This window comes from Salmo trutta, chromosome 7, assembly GCF_901001165.1.
Source record: "Salmo trutta chromosome 7, fSalTru1.1, whole genome shotgun sequence".
Lineage (NCBI taxonomy): Eukaryota > Metazoa > Chordata > Actinopteri > Salmoniformes > Salmonidae > Salmo > Salmo trutta.
In genome coordinates this window covers 2,330,548-2,349,500 of record NC_042963.1, presented here as the reverse complement: position 1 = coordinate 2,349,500, position 18,953 = coordinate 2,330,548, and the positions used below count along the sequence as shown (strand labels likewise).

General features: G+C 42.8%; 1 protein-coding gene and 1 pseudogene across 3 annotated transcripts; one reads left to right on the top strand and one right to left on the bottom strand.

Annotated features, from left to right (window-relative positions):
* Positions 1-457: 457 nt before the first annotated feature.
* On the top strand, positions 458-11,905 carry LOC115196730 (isocitrate dehydrogenase [NADP], mitochondrial-like; annotated as a pseudogene).
* znf710a (zinc finger protein 710a) lies at positions 11,880-18,920 on the bottom strand. Of its 3 annotated transcripts, none has more exons than XM_029757600.1 (5): positions 18,856-18,920; positions 15,390-16,904; positions 14,343-14,534; positions 14,080-14,254; positions 11,880-13,552 (listed from the first exon to the last, which is right to left on the bottom strand). In XM_029757600.1, the coding sequence occupies exons 1-5, from the start codon at positions 18,898-18,900 to the stop codon at positions 13,386-13,388; spliced, it is 2,094 nt and encodes a 697-aa protein (XP_029613460.1). In that variant the 5' UTR covers positions 18,901-18,920; the 3' UTR covers positions 11,880-13,385. The 3 variants fall into 3 exon arrangements, with proteins under 3 accessions (XP_029613460.1, XP_029613461.1, XP_029613462.1); XM_029757601.1 differs by having other exon boundaries at positions 15,420-16,904; XM_029757602.1 differs by having other exon boundaries at positions 15,501-16,904.
* Between the last annotated feature and the right edge of the window lie 33 nt (positions 18,921-18,953).

Genomic DNA, 18,953 nt, shown 5'->3' with positions numbered 1-18,953 from the left:
TCAAAGGCTAATACAGGACTGGTAAAGGTCCAGTGCACAATTTGTGATTAAAAAAAAATATATATATTTTTTTTAATTGTATTTAAAAATATATATAATCTGGTCAGATTTTTCAGGGGGTGCTGAGCACCCTCAGCACCCCTACTTCCCGCGGTCATGAATAAAACTGAGAGTTAACTGGCTCTTGTCTAGAGTCTAGACAGCAGAACGGATGGCTGCGCAGACAACCCAGTCTCCCAGGCTATACCTCTCCTCTCTCAGATTGGGTTGGCGCAGAATGAAAATCATAAATCCCCAATGCGGATTGGAACGGTTATTTAGAAGTCCCTCCCTCCTCTTTTGTCTTTGACTGTGTGACGTAGCGTCAAGCGTGGGTGGGGGTTGCTGACTATATTGCAGTGAGCGGGGTTCATTTCGGCCCTTCTTTGCTCGGAGTTTCTCGGTTGTTAGCTGCAAGTAATTTGGGCAAATCATGGCTGGATACTTGAAGGTCCTCCGCTCTCTCTCTAGGTCGGCGACCACTCTCTCCAAAAACCCCGCTGTGCTCGCGCCAGCTGCAACCTCCCAGAGTTTGCAACAGAGGAATTGTGAGTTTTGAGCCAAATAGTGGCCATTTGTCATAGTTACATTATATTTTACAGAATCATACAGAAAATACTTTTATAAGGCACACCGCAATGCCCGGCAAAGTAACGTTAGCCTGCCTATCCAGTGTAGCTTTCTCGCCGTTACTTTAGCTAGGTAAGGTAGCTAGCTGTCTCTTGCGCCCCATTTGGCCAGTTTTAGATGTTTGTTTATTTTGGTTGAGGGGTAAGTAACTGTTACTACTAATATGAAAAATTCTTCAATTAGCCAATTTATTCCACGAATGTACATAGTACAACATTTGCTCGGTGAATGGCTAACGTTAGCTGTCAGTGCATAAAATTGACTTGTTTTACCAGGCCTGACCTAGAAACCGGTAGTGAGGGGAAGAGGGTCGAGGGAGATTTGTCTGTCACTTTGTTGTCTATAAAAAGTAAAATAAAAATGCATTTCACCTTTGGCCTAAAGTAGAGTGCCTCACGACGAATTAGGCTAAATAAAGTTCTCGATATTAGATTAATGTATTCTAAATATTGAAATATCAAATCTGGCCATTACCATTTACCATGCGAGCAACGTTTGCGAACGTATTTATTTATTTTAGCTGTGGGAAAAATGTATAGTGTCAGTATGAAATACAGAATATACATTAATACAATTATTTTTAATAACTGTCAATGTTTACACCTCCATTGTTTGGCTCTAGCCACTTTTTGTTGTTGTTGCGAAGAGACCTTTACCAAGGTCAGCCTATTGTGGGACAAGGCTCTGCAACAGGGAAATGTGTTTACGTCCAACCAGCAGCAATAACTGAACCATGTCGCAACTGTGGAGTCTATCAAGAAAGCTGTTTGACGGGCACTAATTAAAAAATCATCTTGACCTCCCTAATAACTTTACAGATGCCCTATAACCTTCCAGATTAACTTTCAAATTAGAAAGTCCAAAATATGGATGGTATTTATTTTGTCAGTAGCTAGCTGTAATGCCCTGCCGCTTCTGTTCTTTGACTTTGAAGCACTGTATAAAGTAGCAGGTCAGTTGAAGGGTAGCTTGTTTCCCCCTCTATCTGCACACATGTAGGCTTTACACTCAGTTGTCTCTGAATCCTAATCTTGATATTTATGTGTTGGAAGAAGTGACCTAGCTTGCTGCCACTGATGTGTTTGTCTAGTATGGGGTTTTGTGAGGAATGACTCCAATGAAGGGGCTCTAGATAGATTACAGGCTTTGGTCCTGTTAAAACAACCCACTATCCATCCAGTCATACCCTTGTTGTGTTTGTAAGGACAGACGTAAAAATATTAGGCTGATTTTAAAGCAATCACAGGCAACACTTCTGTTACAGTATTACAATGATCATGGATGGAAACTTTCAAACTATGGTGGATGGTTTTGGTGTGACATTTGACCTTTTCTTAACCAAAACACATCATTAGTCTGAGTTTGTATTGCTTTGATTCAATTAAACATGTTCATAAAGGTATTGGCAAACTGTTCAGTTTTTATTATTACAGTCACAAGATGGACTTTGTCTGCCAGGAGCATTTTATTGCTTGTAACTGGAGCTTTGAATTTTGCTAAGTGGAAGAATTTTTAAATACAGGCATGAATAGGTATGGTACCATGTGCTATTTCTAAAATATAGACATTTGTTCTGTCAATGACACACTTGCCTTCCCACTGCCCTACCCTTCAAGTATGGGTCATAATTCAGGGGTATACTTTTGTCATTTTATTTGGTATAACATACTTATAGTAGCGTGATATACAGAAAATGGCGTTATATAAATCCACGTTATAACCCACAAATGTTTTGGTCGTCTGTTTGTACCATACACAAACACACTTCGTTCAATGCGTATGCAGAAACAAATTACTACTTTAATTTGCTCATCTCATGCTTCTTGAAGAGTAACCAAGTTCAGTTTTAAATGGATGACCTGAAATGTAGCCTAGACCTTATGTATGTTTAAAAAAAATAACCCTAAACACACTTGACTGAGATTTTAGTTAGCAGGATAACCATAGCCTTCCCTGTTGCTCAGTTGGTAGAGCATTGTGTTTGCAACACCAGGGTTGTGGGTTCGATTCCCACGGGGGGCCAGCACAAAAAAAAAAATAATGTATGAAATGTATGCATTCACTACTGTAAGTCGCTCTGGATAAGAGCGTCTGCTAAATGACTAAAATGTAAATGTAAATGTAAAAAATATCTGACCTTCAAGAGTTAAGCGCATGCAGATATTTTGGTTTGCATTGTCCTTGACTACTCAAATAGGTGCATGTCATATGGATATGAAAGGCCTGTATCACACAAGACAAGCTATCTTTCAGATAAGACCTCCAGTTGCAAGTGACTGTTTGCTCACGTGTCCCTGTTGGCCTCCTACTGATATTTTGCATACGTTAATGACTAATGTATAAACATGTTTTGTGAAAGCTTAGAAGCCGGATGTGGAGGTCCCTAGGCTGGCGTGGTTACACGTTGTGAGGCTGGTGGACGTACTGTCAAATTCTCTAAAACGGAGGTGGCTTATGGTAGAGAAATGAACATGAACATCTGGCAACAGCTCTGGTGGCCATTCCTGCAGTCAGCATTCCAATTGCACACTCCCTCAACTTGAGACGTGACAACTGCACATTTTAGTGGCCTTTTATTGTCCCAGGACCTGTGTAATGATCAAGCTGTTTAATCCGCTTCTTGATATGCCACACCTGTCATGTGGATGGGTTATCTAGGGCGAAGGCGAAATGGTCACTAACAGGGATGTAAACAAATTTGTGCGCAAAATGAGAAGCTTTTTTTGCCTATAGAAAATATTGGATCTTTTATTCAGCTCATGAAACATGACCAACACTTTACATTGCCTTTTTTCTTTTCTTTTTTAAACAAATGTTTGGAGGGGGGGGGGGTGATGAATCTTTCATTCAGAGTTCACCCCGTGTCAGTAAGCTTTTCACACCTGCCAACATTTTTGCTCAAAACACATCTGATTTCTGCTAAATGTTCTCCACAGTATTCAAAAGTGATGGATGGCCTAATTGTTGCCAGTTGAGATGGAAGGATGGCCTAATTGTTGCCAGTTGTTATGGCAAGTCAACCAAAGTCAACTATTGGCTCTCAAAGGATTATGTCCTTTATGACTGAATGAGTCTTCCTTTGATTGCATGCAGTAAACTAGATAACCCAATCTCCCTTTTACTGTATGCGACTACTGCCGAACATCTATTGGATCATGGCCAAGGAATGTAGACCTAAATGAAGACTTGTGGCAGAGATGAGTAAGCGAAGCAGTCCATATATATCTCACCGTATTTATTAGGTATCCTCATTAGCTGTTGCAAAGGCAGCAGCTACTCTTCCTGGGGTCCAAACACATTAAGGCACTTACATTACACATAAAACAAAATATCTCTTTGCTTGCGGGCGAAGTTATGGGCCTTATTTTACACCTTGTTGAGAGGGTTTGGGAATGTCCAACAGAGTTTCTGGAGTAGGCTGTTTTGAAAGGTGCATAGTTGCACTAAAGGTCACATGTTGTGTATACTTAATATACAGGTTGTCGTACAGCATAGGTCCATGTGGCGGTCTTATTTGATCATTCTACTGAATACCGCCATTTTGTTTCTCTACACTTCTTGGATGTCCTGGGGAGCAGTAGAAATATAGACTTGGCAGGAACATCAGAAAGTCACTTGATTCTCTGCACCTCCCCCTTTCCACTCCCTCTCCACTGCATGGTCTATCTGGAAGAGTGGGCGAGGGCCTGCCTTCTGCCAGGGCCTTTTAAAAGGCAGAGTCGTGTGGGAGCAGAGCCTTGTTTTGTAATAGATAATTGGACTACTTGTCTGGGTGAATCAGAGGGCAAGATGCATTGCAGCTACAGATGAAGAAAAATGGAAATGTCTTGCTGTCAACATTCTTTAGTTATGGGCATTAAGAGAGCTGAATATCTAACTGTTCATGGAGATATGAAACCATGAAGTGCAAATGACAGTGCCGTGTCTTGTAGGATGAGGTGACTTTGATCTCACAACTCTCCTAATTGAGAACCAATAGTTTCTAGAACCCTCCCAAGCAGCATGAGTCTGTTCAGGAAATCTTTTCTGAGACTTTTAGAATATTCAGACTTTCAAAGAAAATATTCCAGTACATGTTGTAGTATTGGTTGTCATTGGTTTTTGGGTGGGCATGTTGCAGTCAAACATAAGTTATCATAAAAAAATATATATTATAATAATAAATGTGTGTGTGTGTGTGTGTGTGTGTGTGTGTGTGTGTGTGTATGGTAATGAGCTATAATGACAGACTTTGGTTGCTGTGCAGTTTTTGTACTTAAACTAGGCCAACATTGGTGCTCCTCACTACTAGGTGTAGGTCAAGATTGGGACAAAGGCTGCCAGTTTCCATTAATGCACTCTTCTATTTTGGACAGATGGGGACAAACGTATCAAGGTGTCCCAGCCTGTGGTGGAGATGGACGGAGATGAGATGACCAGGATTATCTGGGAGTTCATCAAAGAGAAGGTGCTGAACTGGGACCACTGGAGGAGGGTAGAGGGATGACACAGTGGTGTCTGTCAGACCCAGGGGAGGATTGCTCTCTGACTAGTCTATTTTTACACAACTGACTGACCCACAGATTGCGAGTGTTTATGTGTCTGAGTGCTGGGAGATTGCCTGTATGCTGTGGGGGAGGGTTTTTCGCTTGCATTGGCTGCTCGCCTCCTGGAGATAGCAGATGGTGTGTTGGATCAGTCTGAACATAAATATTAATGGAAGAAAAACATGACCCATTTTCTGACTAAACATGTTTAATGCGTATTGTTCCACGTAAAACAATATGGGATCACACCACATGAATGAGGATACAATTATTACATCTACCATGTTGATGCCATGTTGTGTTGCTACCATGCTGTGTTTTCGTGTTGCTACCATGCTGTGTTTTCATGTTGCTGCCATGCTATGTTGTTGTCTTTAGGTCCCTCTTTATGTAGTGTTGCGGTGTCTCTTGTCGTGATGTGTGTTTTTGTCCTATATTTTTTTTAATTTTTTTTTATCCAAGCCCCCGCAGGAGGCCTTTTGGTAGGCAGTCATTGTAAATAAGAATTTGTTCTTATCTGACTTGCCTGGTTAAATAAAAAAAACAATGAGTGGTATCTAAATGGCATTCATTGTATTTTTTAAAGATTTCGTGTCAATATTGAATTGACTATCTTACTGTTATTTTGACCCTTATGTACTTGGACTGTGTTGTGGACATTGATTAAAGCCATAGAGTCATAGCTCACTGAGACAATGTCTGGAATCCTCTAGTCCTCTGAATAAATTATACCAAAGATCTATTATATTGACAAGATGGTCAAGTGACTGCTCCAACAATGGAAATAAATGTCCTCCAAGTCCGATGGGACCATTCTAGCAATGAGGTCAGATATGCGTGACTGGCACAACGAAGTTGTTTTTCTCAGTTGCCGGAATGCCACGTGCATCCACTTGGATCTGTACATTTGTAACAGCCTAAACATGACAAAACGTATATTTTTATCAAATATGCCTCACGTAATTCAACACTTTGTCACAAACCTCGGACTCTCACCTGGACAGATTATGGGCGCCGTAAATCCTCTCGCTTTGCCTCTTCCTTTCCGTTTATACGTAAGGTCAACTTTCTTTGTCTGTGACAGCCTGCAGCTGGACATAGTTTGAGTTCTGATTCCTCTGTCAATGTGTTCTACTCCTCCAGCTTATCCTCTCCAATGTGGCTGTGGAGCTGAAGTACTACGACCTGGGTCTGCCATACCGTGATCAGACTGATGACCAGGTCACCATCGACTCTGCCATCGCCACCCAGAAGTACCATGTCGCTGTTAAATGTGCCACCATCACTCCCGATGAACAAAGAGTAGAAGGTATTTGAATAGCATTTAAGTATTTTATAGTTTTACTGTAAAGGTTTCATCCCTTCTCCAAATGCCCCCCCCCCCCCCCCCCCCCCCCCCAAGGGTCACTCCTTTACATTTTTTTGTTGTTGCAATAATGGGAACCTACGGCTGATGGTTTAAATGTTGCCATATTACTGTTACGTGAGAACTGTGGTTTTCCATCAGAGTTCAAACTGAAGAAGATGTGGAAGAGCCCCAACGGAACTATCAGGAACATCCTGGGTGGCACAGTCTTCCGTGAGCCAATCATCTGCAAGAACATTCCCAGGCTAGTTCCAGGTTGGACCCAGCCCATCACCATTGGCAGACATGCCTTTGGTGACCAGGTAAGTTCCTTCTAAATGAAAGAAATTGTATTATTTTTGTCTTCAGTATATGTGATTGTAACCTATCCATTGTTTTTACAGTACAGAGCTACAGACTTTGTTATCAGCCAGCCAGGCACGTTCAAGATGGTCTTCTCTCCTACTGATGGGAGCAAAGGCCAGGAGTGGGAGGTCTACAAGTTTCCTGGAGGTGGCTGTGGAATGGGCATGTACAACACAGATGAGGCGAGTTCAGCACGTCATTCACTTCTTAACCTGTCTGGGAACGTGGGCCACCCTAGTCAACAGCCAGTGGAATCGCGTCGCGCGAAATACAAAACCTCATAAATGCTATAACTTCAATTTCTCAAACACATGAATATTTTACACCATTTTATAGATACACCTCTCCTGAATCGAACCACGTTGTCCGATTTTCAAAAAGGCTTTACAGCAAAAGCAAAACATTAGATTATGTTAGGAGAGTACCCTGCCAAAATAAAATCACACTGCCATTTTCAAAGCAACTAGATGCATCACAAATACCCAAAACACAGCTAAATGCAGCACTAACCTTTGACAATCTTCATCAGATGACACTCCTAGGACATCATGTTACACAATACATGCATTTTTTTGTTCGATGAAGTTCATATTTGTATATAAAAACAGCATTTTACATCGGCGCGTGACGTTCAGAAAATATTTTCCCTCAAATGCTTCCGGTGCACCAGCGCTACAATTTACAAAATTACTATTCGAAAACATTGTTAAAATGTAATATTGTCATTCAAAGAATTATAGATTAACATCTCGTGAATGCAACCGCATTGCCAGATTTAAAAATAACTTTACTGGGAAATCACATTTTGCAATAAACAACGTGGTATGCTCAGAAAAATAGGCTAGGCGATACATGTTAGCGCCATCTTGGAACCATCTAAAATCAAATGTACTATTGCAAATATTCCCTTACCTTTGAATATCTTCATCAGAAAGCACTTCCAGGAATCCCAGGTCCACAACAAATGTAGTTTTGTTCTAAAAAGTTAATAATTTATGTCCCAATAGTTCCTTTTTGTTAGCGCGTTCCGAAGGCTACTCATAATCTACTGAAGCGCACGGGACTTGTCACGAATGTGCAAAAAATATATATTTACGTTCGTTCAAACATGTCAAACGTTGTATAACAAATCTTTAGGGCCTTTTTCAACCAGAGCTTCAATAATATTCAAGGCGGACGATTGCATTGTCTTACTAAACGTTTCGGAACAAAAGGGTTCCCATGGGCGCCCGCGTCATAGTAGTAATGGCCCTCCCCCTGTGACCAACTTCCCAAGCCTCTCTTTGGGTCAGTTTCTACCATAGAAGACTCAAACCACTTTGTAAAGACTGTTGACATCTAGTGGAAGCCTTAGGAAGTGCTAAATGATTAATAAGTCCCTGTGTGTTTCAATGGCAAAGGCTTGAAGTGATTCCACAAATCAGATTTCCACTTCCTGTTAGGATTTGTCTCAGGGTTTTGACTGCCATATGAGTTCTGTTATACACAGACACCATTCAAACAGTTTTAGAAACTTTAGAGTGTTTTCTATCCAAATCTACTAATTATATGCATATTCTAGTTACTGGGCAGGAGTAGTAACCAGATTAAATCGGGTACATTTTTTATCCGGCCTTGCAAATACTGCCCCCTATCCCCAACAAGTTTTAAGATTACTTTATTTTGTCAACTGTTTTTTTTTTTCCCCAGACATTATTTTCTCCTATGTTTTTTTTTTCTCCTATGAGATTCAAGCGGTAGTGTATGGAGTGAGTTCACCTCCTGTAAACCTGCCTTACCATGTTTGTTTACCATCATGAGCAGGAGTGTTTGATTTGACAATATCAGAGGTCATGTGGCCGACTTTCAATTTGTCTAGTGGAAATAGAAGTGTGAAGTGCGGACTAATCGGGGGGTTAATAGCCAGAAGGATGTTAACCTCTGTACTGCTGCTTTTGACCTACACTTGGGGTGACCCATGTTCTTTCTATTCCACAACAGTCTATTTCAGGCTTTGCGCACAGCTGCTTTCAGTACGCCATTGGCAAGAAGTGGCCCCTCTACCTGAGTACCAAGAACACCATTCTCAAAGCCTATGACGGTAGATTCAAGGACATCTTTGAGGAAATCTACCAGGCGTTAGTATTTGTTGCTTTTTATGACCTCTTTAGCCTTAACCTGTTATGGAGTAAAATATTGGTTGTTTCTTCCTGGTTCATGGGGTTCCTCGCATAGGTTATATTGTGTAATGCACTGCACTCTAGGATTGTGACAAATGTACCCTTTCTCTTAATGTTTAAACTGCACTTTTTAAAAATCATTTTAAACCTTATTAAATCATAAAATTACGCGAATTCACAATTCAGATGTGGTTCTGTGTATGACCGCTGGTGGGGCAATGCACTTCACTCTACCGCAGTCCTGGCTACCTACATACCGGTCGTCACTAGGTACCAAAGTCATAAAGCCGACCTATTTCTACAAATTCTCTTCTTAACGTGATTTTAATCCTAACCTCAACTACACTGCTAACCTTATGCCTAACCTTTAAATTAAGGCCAAAAAATATATATATATATATATATATATATATTTTTTTTTTTGCATGAATTTTTACAATAGAGTTTTGACTTTGTGGCAGTGGTAACTAGTGAAAACCCTACTTGTACTTGCAGAGCAATCATTGTACAATTTCTCCATCAGGGCCATCCCGGTTTTTAGACATAGCATTTGTAGTCTTGTTTTCAATATGCCGTTAAAGTATTGAAGCTGACATCCTCTACCATTGACAATGGCTGCATATCAACGGCAATCATTTCTGTAATCAGCGCTGTGATTTTCTCACTGTCTCTTATCACACTGCTACCAGCAACTGGTTGGGTTGTCCTTCAGCATTGCAACTGTAGCTCAATTCCACCTTGCAAAGTTTGCATTTCATCACCTCTTAACGTCTCAAATATTGCCATACAGGACTTCGCTCCTGTCACTTCGCTTTATATCCGTGTCAAATAATTTGAAAGATTCATATCTCCTAACGTTACAGCGTTGTTGCATAAGGTATTTGTAACAAAAAAATATTGGGGTCTGTTAGTGGTAGTTTTGTGATAACTGCACTGGGATTATAATTTTGTAAAAAAAAAAAGTTTTCAGTTAGTGATTGTTTTAAATGTTATCGATCCCAATGTCGTTTAAACTTTCACAACCCTGCTGCACTCACTACCATATTGTTTGTGTCCATAGGAATTACAAGCCAGAGTTTGACAAGCTGAAGATCTGGTACGAGCACAGGCTCATTGATGACATGGTTGCCCAAGTGCTGAAGTCCGATGGTGCCTTCGTGTGGGCCTGCAAGAACTACGATGGAGATGTACAGTCTGACATCTTGGCTCAGGGTGAGGAATTAGGAAATTTACACCTCACTTCAAATTAAATGAGTTTGGATTAAAATAGTCCTGTAACAGGTTTGACTATGGGTGACTGACATACCGTATGGGTTCTCCACAGGTTTCGGCTCTCTGGGTCTGATGACGTCAGTGCTGGTGTGTCCCGATGGCAAGACCATTGAGGCAGAGGCAGCCCACGGCACAGTGACCAGGCACTACCGCGAGCACCAGAAGGTTAGTCACTCTAGTACTAACCGCCTCCATTACAACCCTAGGTCCATATTTAGAGAAGCATAAATCATGGCGGATGCAACAGTGGTATGGGAGGAGTAAAATTAGTGTCTCTGTTTTTAATGTCTGCCTGGTTGATTTGTGTATGAACAGTGCCGTCTAGTGGTGGGAAATATGCTGCCAAAATGACTTCATAGGCTGAAAAGAATTATCCATCACCATGGGATTGTTGTAGCCATATTTTGTACCTGCTTTTACATGATCAGTAAAGTATCAGTATTTCCATGGTTAAACTGTGACCTTTGTCCACCTTTAGGGAAACCCAACAAGCACCAACCCCATTGCCAGCATCTTTGCTTGGACCAGAGGGCTTGAGCACCGGGGTAAACTTGATGGCAACCCTGACCTGATCAAGTAAGAAATTAATTGAGCTAGTCTTAAATTATTTTTTAAACAGTTTGTCACTAGATATGATCATTTACTGATCACATTTGGCTTTAACTTAAGTCTTCATATACTGTACCATGAAGGGAATTAATTATCATACAACAAGCAGTTGTGCTGTAAAAGTCCCACTGTCCTGTTCCGTTAGTGTTTGCCAGGCAAATGGCAGTGTTTTAGATTCAAAGGTCAGCTGTTGTGACTATGACTGAAATCTTGTCTGTTTGACCTGCAGGTTCGCTCTGACTCTGGAGCGGGTGTGTGTGGAGACCGTTGAGAGTGGTGTTATGACTAAGGACCTTGCCGGCTGCATTCATGGCCTTTCCAAGTGAGCTCATTACTATTGCATTTACTAAATTATTGATCTGCCTAACATGTTTATTAATGCATGGATCATTGTCATGTTTTTGTATTATAATCATGGGGGAAAGAATCATTCGATTTTTACCTGTTATTGAAGTGTGCATGACTCTCTCAGGGACAGGGCCTTGACTGCTGATCTGTCCTTTCGTTGCAGATGCAAGCTGAATGAGCACTATGTCAACACTGAAGACTTCCTGGACGCCATCAAGAATAACCTGGACAAAGCCCTGGGCAAGTGAAGGACTGAAGAGTGCAGCTAGCCTGACAGTGACATTGTCCTGTTTTTGTACCTCATTTTTAACTTAGGTCAGATAGCCACATGCATATTGTCTGATGAAGTAATATGTGGTGTGTGAAATTAGGTGATTGTACTGTTGATTTGTTCCATCTAGCACTCCTGTCCCTATTTCCAGGGTTCTATTTTTGTAATGAAGTACTGTATTCCGATACTGTATTATGCCTTTAAAGAAACATGAAGGCCATGTCAAGAATATTTGCTAATACATCTTGTTTGATCCTATGCTTGTGTTCTGCCTCATTTTAATATTATATGATAAAAGGAGCACACTGATTTTAAAGGTAAATAAATTTATTATTTTACAGTATTGTCTGGTACACATTTTACATAGTTCTAGCAACAGGATATTTCCACACCAATGTGTAACACAGAAAGCCATTCAAGTTTCAGATATTTATTTCCCACTGTAAATAGTTTTCTCAAATTTGCATTTTGTTAATTAAACGCACATCAACATTGTGTATTGATACCTAGTTTGCAGGTGATGTCTGTAAAATTAAGCAGGGAAAAAATATTGTGAATTTCTCAAATTTTCTGCTGGGTCTGGCCCTGTCATGTTGGGAGTTGTCGTTCATCACTTTAGACCAGTGTGCAGCATGATGGATAGGACACTTAATTTCTGTCCAAAGTTTTAGGACCGTTCCTGTTGAGACTCCGCCCTGAACCAAAACCACCATGCGCATGCAGGGGCTGCATTTGCTTTTGAGATCTGTCCCATAAAGGTCTGCATGGGGCATAAATTGTGACGCATCCTGAAAAATGAAACTGCACTAGTGTGTTCATGGTAATCTTTTTAAATCTACTTTGGTGAGGATAAAGCCCAAAAAGTCTATTGGGCAACATGAAATCAAGCTCCACAATGCAGAGAAAGGATGTCACTAGACTGCTATTGCCTTTAGCTGCAGGGTTTGGCAATATGGCCCAGAAATGGTAAGATTCTTTGGTAAATGGTGGCTGCAATGGGGGGAAATAATTTATTTAGCTTTTAGCACACCAAGATGTGGTCTGCAACAATATCATTATTTGACTGGGGACAAAAGTGACAATGCAGGAACTTCAAATCAAGCTGGTCACATGGGGCTATAAAGTGATGTCATGAGCAATATCAGCAGAGTCTGTCACTGGGTGAATTATTTATTTCTGCACATTGCAAATATAACAATGAAATTAAAATCCTACAACTGTAGTTGAAACTACTCACAGTATAAAATGTTAACCCGGGAAGTAAAAACAAATAATGGTTGGTTCACATGAACTGCTTGAACGGTATCAGCGTTGGTAAGGGACATAAACAGACGACACATTTATTTGACTGGCCTGTATGCATTTCTATACATGTTAATAAAAGCAATAATACTCAGCTGTATTCTGACTTATCCGCACACTTGCTGGGGATTGTCTGAGTAAGTGCATTTCACTATCATGTATTTGTTTCCCTAAAAAGTGTGCTTACAGAGTTAGGCCACCCCTGGGGATGTATGTTGAGTAGGACTCTCCCAGGAGGTTAGATTATTTATTTTCAGATATGACCTTTTTCACGTGAACACATCAATCACAATGTTGTGGCACCTAGAGGTGAACTCACGTTTCAATACAAAACAAGGTGCCGATGAGAAATGTACAATCCCAAATGACCTGTCTCTCACTCCCAATGAAAATCAGAGCAAGAAAAGCGAGATTCCAGTGCATATGAATGGGCAGATTCCACCACTTTAAACTGCTAGCGGCACTACCTCCCTTTATTAGTTTACACTTCTACTCAATATGGGGTCTTTTCTCATCATTCATGCAGTGTTGTAGCGCCCTGCACCCTTGGTGTAGCTGCTATAATACTCCAATTCAGACAGTTTAGTGATGTCTGGTGTGTTGATACTGGCCAGGTTCTCTCGTTCGCTGAATTCAAGGTTCTCTTCATCATATTCCTCCTGGTTCTCTATGTCAGGGGGGGCTTCTGAGGAAGGAAATGCACAGACACACTCATGAGCCCATCTTGTCCTCTTGTCCTCCTCTCTTTCTCTCTCTCTCTCTCTCCCTCTCTCTCTCTCTCTCTCTCTCTCTTTCTCTCTCTCTCTCTCTCTCTCTCTCTCTCTCACACACACACACCAACTCCCAGCCACAGAGGACAATACAGTCCTCCCCTTCCCCTGCCTCCCTATCACTCTCCACTGATAGGGACAGGAATGTCTAATCCAAGAACTTCTATATTTACAAAACACAGAGGGAGAAGAGCGGTAGAAAAGCACCAAAACACTTGGCCAGTAGATTACAGTACATGCTGAGTCAAAGTGCATTAAGGGCAGACTGACTGACAACAACGCAACATGACGCCCATTGAAATTTCAAGTGTATCTGAGAAATTAACATTATGTAAAAAAAAAATCACATGGTATTGCATTAATTCATGACCAAATCATAACTGCCATCAGGTGCATAACTGACATAAGGTACAAACTGATGGATGGTACTGATGTTAGTCACCTTGTCCGTCTGGTGAAGCATCCAGGATGCCGTGTTTGACCTTCATGTGTCGGCTCAGATTGCCCTTCAGGTTGAACTTGCTGGAGCAGTAAGGACACTTGAAGGGCTTGCTGCCAGCGTGGAGGTGCATGTGGCCCAGGAGGTTGTACATTCTGTTGAAAGATTTGCCACACACCTGGAACACAATAGAATAATAATACTCTCAACACTCTTGGAACTGTGGAACTCAACCCATACTGTCTATTGAGAACTACTCCTCTTACCTTGCACTTGAAAGGTTTGACAGGCAGGTGGACGATCATGTGTGTTTTGAGGGTCTGTTTCTGGATGAAGGTCTTGAAGCAGACGTGACACTGGAAGGGCCTGATGCTGGCGTGGATCAGCATGTGCCTCTTGAGGTTAGCAGAGAGGGTGAACTCCCGGGCACACACCTCACATTTGAATTCTTTCATACCCTGGGAAAATAACGAGGGTTGGCAATTTAATTAATTAGATCATTTTCTTGTTGATAAACAGCAAGCTATGGTTTCACAGAGACATTGAAATTAACATAAATATTGGTTGTTATTATAGAGAAGAATACACACAAACACAGAGAAATCATAGGTCAGCACAGGATGTGTAATTGCTGTACGGTAGACGTGAAATCCTTGCTTAATGGCCGCAACTTGATGCATACACATTAGCTCCACCAAGTGTTGGCTCTGAGCCTGTGACGCTCTCACAATATGGAAAGGTGCATGTTTAGTATTGAAAAGCGTGTTAAAACATTAACATGAATGTTTGGATACGCCTAGATTTTGATGAACACTAAAAATAAGTGTAATTATTCGTAACATTATTTGGAAGCCAATATTTGAGTAAATACTTTGTTAATGTGACACTATAATTACTAAGAGCGAGGCTCTAGGTCTAGGATGAATCATGGTAGAGATCAGAGCATAGACTGTAGGATCAGGCATACAAAGAGGTATGAGTTGGTATGACACACCTCACAGCACATACAGGAAGAGGTCAGGCCAAATACAATGAACCAAGCACTTTGAAGGCTATGTTTACACTGCAACTGGTTGGGGCAATAGGAATAACAGCCTTTAGATATTTTGATATACCTCTGAGTTCACCTAACCCCATCGGTCTCTGCCTCTTAAAGTCTGAATTTGTGGGAATATTGAGCAACACACTACAGCCCTTATCTTAGTGTTTATCGCATTAATCAAGGGGTTTGTGATTCATTAGAAGCAGACTATTTGATGACCTAGAGCATAGTGTAATATATGGACCATCAAAAGTCAGTGGAGTTTCAGTACCTGGTCAGTGAGGACTTGCGGTATTAGTACCTTATGAGTGAGGGCATGCTGCTTGAGGTGATGGATCTGGACAAACTCCATGCCACACTCTGGGCAGACGTAGGGCCTTACGTTCTGGTGCTTCATGAGGTGGTTCTGCAGCTGGCTGCGGTAGGCAAAGGACTTGTTGCACTCGGTGCACTGGTAAGTGGTGGGGCCCTGGTGGCTGGTCTGGTGGCGCTTCAGGTGGGCGTGGGTGGGGAACTCCATACCACACTGGGAACACAAGTGGCAGTGGCCGTTCTCGTGCTTGTTCTCGTGGGACCGGAGCTCGCTGGGGTAGGCGAAGCCTCGCCCACAGAAGCGGCAGCTGTAAGGCTTGATGTCGGAGTGCTGCAGCATGTGCCTCTTCAGGTGGCTGGTCTGGGTGAAGGCCTTCTTACACACGGTGCACTTGTGTGGCCGGGTGCCCTGGTGGGTGAGCAGGTGGGTCTGGAGGTGGCTGGGCTGCTTGAACAGCTTGCCACAGTGCAGACACTCGTGGGGCTTGATGCCGTTGTGGCCCAGGATGTGGGTGACCAGGTTGTACTTGGAGGTGTACGACTTCTCACACATGCGGCACTTCCATCTCTTCAGGCCCTCTCCCACATCCACGCAGTAGGACTCATCTATCTGGACGTTGATGTCCAGCCGGTCGATCTGCATGCGCCTGGCTATCCCCTCAGCGTCTGCAGCCCACAGCATGCCCTGGCTGCTCTCATCATAGTCCCCCACGGCCACGTCAGCAGACTCATAGGCCACCTCGCTGGACTCAAAGTAGTGGTTCATGATGGGATTGGGACTGTCTCCCCTATCTCCTCCAGTCTTGAGGTTCAACACTCCGTCCTCCTCAGCTAACTCCTCTTCTTGCCCCTCTCCTCCTCTTCCTCTCCTCTCCTCTGGCCGAGTGTCTGTCTTGGTCTGACTGGACGTCTCTCTCACACACACAGCACAGTTACCACAGCTCTGCTCCTCCTTCAGAGGCCCTCTGTGAGTGGCTGGCTCCTCCATCTTGCCTGGGCTACTAGGGCTTTTTGCCATGTGGATGCAGGACGGAGGGGTTTCAGACTCTCCCCTCTCCCCTTTGACCTGAGTCTGTACACTGGGGACTTTGTGAGGCTCCCCTGGTGCTCCTCCTTCATTCCTGGGCCCCCTGGTTCTCCCTCTGGGCCCGGGGCGCCTCCTCTCATTCCTGTGGGGCTCCGACTCCCCTACAGGCTCAGCCAGGTAGTCCCCGTTGGCCCCAATCAGCTGGTCAGCGTACTCATACTCCATGCCCTCTGGAGGAGGAGGGGTCCTGCCATACTCCTTGGGATCGCCCATGTAGAAGCCATTGGGGGCGATGGTGGCTCCAAAGATCTCATTCTGGGAGATGAGGCCCAGGACAGCAGCCTGGGCTAAAGACAGCACCACCACGGGATCTGTCTGTGTTCCTGCATCCACCTGGCCCTCCACCACCTTGGGGTAGCACCGCACCAGACGGCCACTCTCCTCCTCCTGACAGAGAACACACACACAGCACTGATCAGGTCAGCACACAGCAGCAGCCCACATCACACAAGGACATGTATTCAGCATTGTGAGATTGCTTTATAACATAAGACACGTTGCTTACACATATTGCTTAACTACAAGGACTGACCAACAGATCTCTCTAAGTGATATGGATTCCTAAGAAATCAATGGTAGGTGTGTGTGGTGGGAATAATGATTAAGGATAGCCCTTAAGATCCCTGAAGTGGTCTGACATTTGTTTGTTATGCAACCCTCCTTCCCTACAACTCCACTGTTACAAGAATGTTTTCCAGACAGTGTTAGCCTGCTAGAAACAGTTAGCCGCATTCTGACAATGCCGGGCTTCTTTGCTCTGAATCCAGTAGAGAACATTAGATGGAGGAGATAAGGCCGATCTGTGCCTGAGCCCCGCTTCCTTCCTTGACACCCTTTAAAATAATAAGGAACAGAAATGGGATGCAGGTCCAACCAGGAAGTGGACTTCCGTGGCCTGTCCACAGAGCTTCCTGTGGAGTCCAGAGTGGCCCTGGCCAGGCTGAACATGCTGGGTTCATCATCACTGGGCTGAAGGTTGGGGCTATCTATCAGCCCCATTCATGAGGAGCAAGCCTAGCTGTCTGCCTTGCACACATGACAGACTCAGTTATAACCATGACAGAAATATGATTGAGAGGAGAACTCTCAAATCTTTCGGTATTCAAGACTTATACATAAGAGTAATGTTGTGGTTTAAACTGAAATGCAGCATGATAAACTACAAATGATTGTGTTTGCCCTCTAGATGTTTGAAAAGGTAAAACAGAGTGGAACTAGAAGAAAGCTGAATGCTGGCATGACCAAGCCTCAGCTCCATGATACATGACAAGTCACTAGTCTACCCCGATACTTTCAGTTGTTTCCTACAAACCTGGTGTAGTGATGGGAAAATGAATGAGAAAGACCTGTCTCTTTATAGGCCTACACCTTAGTCTAGGTCATACACTACCACACATCATGAGCTGCTACCATTCATAATACAATACTGAAGAAAGAGACAGAGGATGGAGAGATGGGGAAAAAAGAAAGAGAGAGAGAGAGAGAGAGAGAGAGAGAGAAAGAAAGAGTTGGGTAGACCTGGATGCCCTGATAACCACGTCATTTATAATTACTGCTTTTAAAGTAGTCAGACAAGGACAAACTGTGTGTTTGTGAAAGAGGAACAGAGTGAGTGAGGTGTGTATCTCTCTCTCCCCCTCTCTCTCTCTCTCTCTCTGTGTGTGTTTGTGTGTGTGGCTCTGTGTGTGAGATAGAAAGAAGGAGAGGGAGGAAGAGAGAGGGAGATGTGGGCGGGGGAGGAGTGGTGGGAGGGAGGGAGGGAGAGAAATGAGATGGAGGGGCTGAAAGATAAAGAAAGAGAAGGGAGGGAGGGAAGAGGAGGGAGGGGAAGGGAGAGATTGAGTGAGCATGTGAGAGAGAAGGGGAGAGGGAGAGAAAGGAAAAGGAGAGGGAGGGGTGTGGGGGGAGTGAAAGAGACAGATAGAGACAGAGTGAGTGAGTGAGAGAAAGAGAGAAAGGAGGGGAGGTAGAGAGGGGGAAGGAAGGAGAAAAACACGACAAAATGAAAGGCAGGAGAAATGAAAGACAAATAACAGAGAAACAGAAAGGCAAGATAGTAATTGCAAGAATCCATAGTTATACATTTTAAGTTGTATGTAAGGTTTAAGTCAAAATGTCAAACAATGAGAACCAAATTATTAACAATAGCCTAGAAAATGTGTGAGAGACAGAGAATAGTTAGTAGTCTAGTCTTATCTGTAAAATATGTTCTTGCTGCAGTACTCTATGTAGAAAAGTAATCACCTTTGACTTAGAAAGACACAGTGTAACCACCTTTATAACAACCCCACTATCTGAACTAGTATTGTAATCACGGTCTCAGAGGATAGGAACTCACCACATTGTTCCTGGTGTGATGTTTGAGGTGTTTCAGGGATCTCATCCTTCAGGAGAACTGAGTGGAGTAAAAAAATCCAGCTCCTATTTATATCTGTG

Excerpts from the sequence above, each read along its gene's own strand:
- znf710a (XM_029757600.1), bottom strand. The coding sequence starts at position 18,900 with ATGAGATCCCTGAAACACCTCAAACATCACACCAGGAACAATGTG. Across the intron at positions 14,535-15,389 it reads CGCAAGTCCTCACTGACCAG|GGTATGAAAGAATTCAAATG; the intron begins GTACTGAAACTC and ends TTATTTTCCCAG. Across the intron at positions 13,553-14,079 it reads TGCTTCACCAGACGGACAAG|AAGCCCCCCCTGACATAGAG; the intron begins GTGACTAACATC and ends TTCCTTCCTCAG.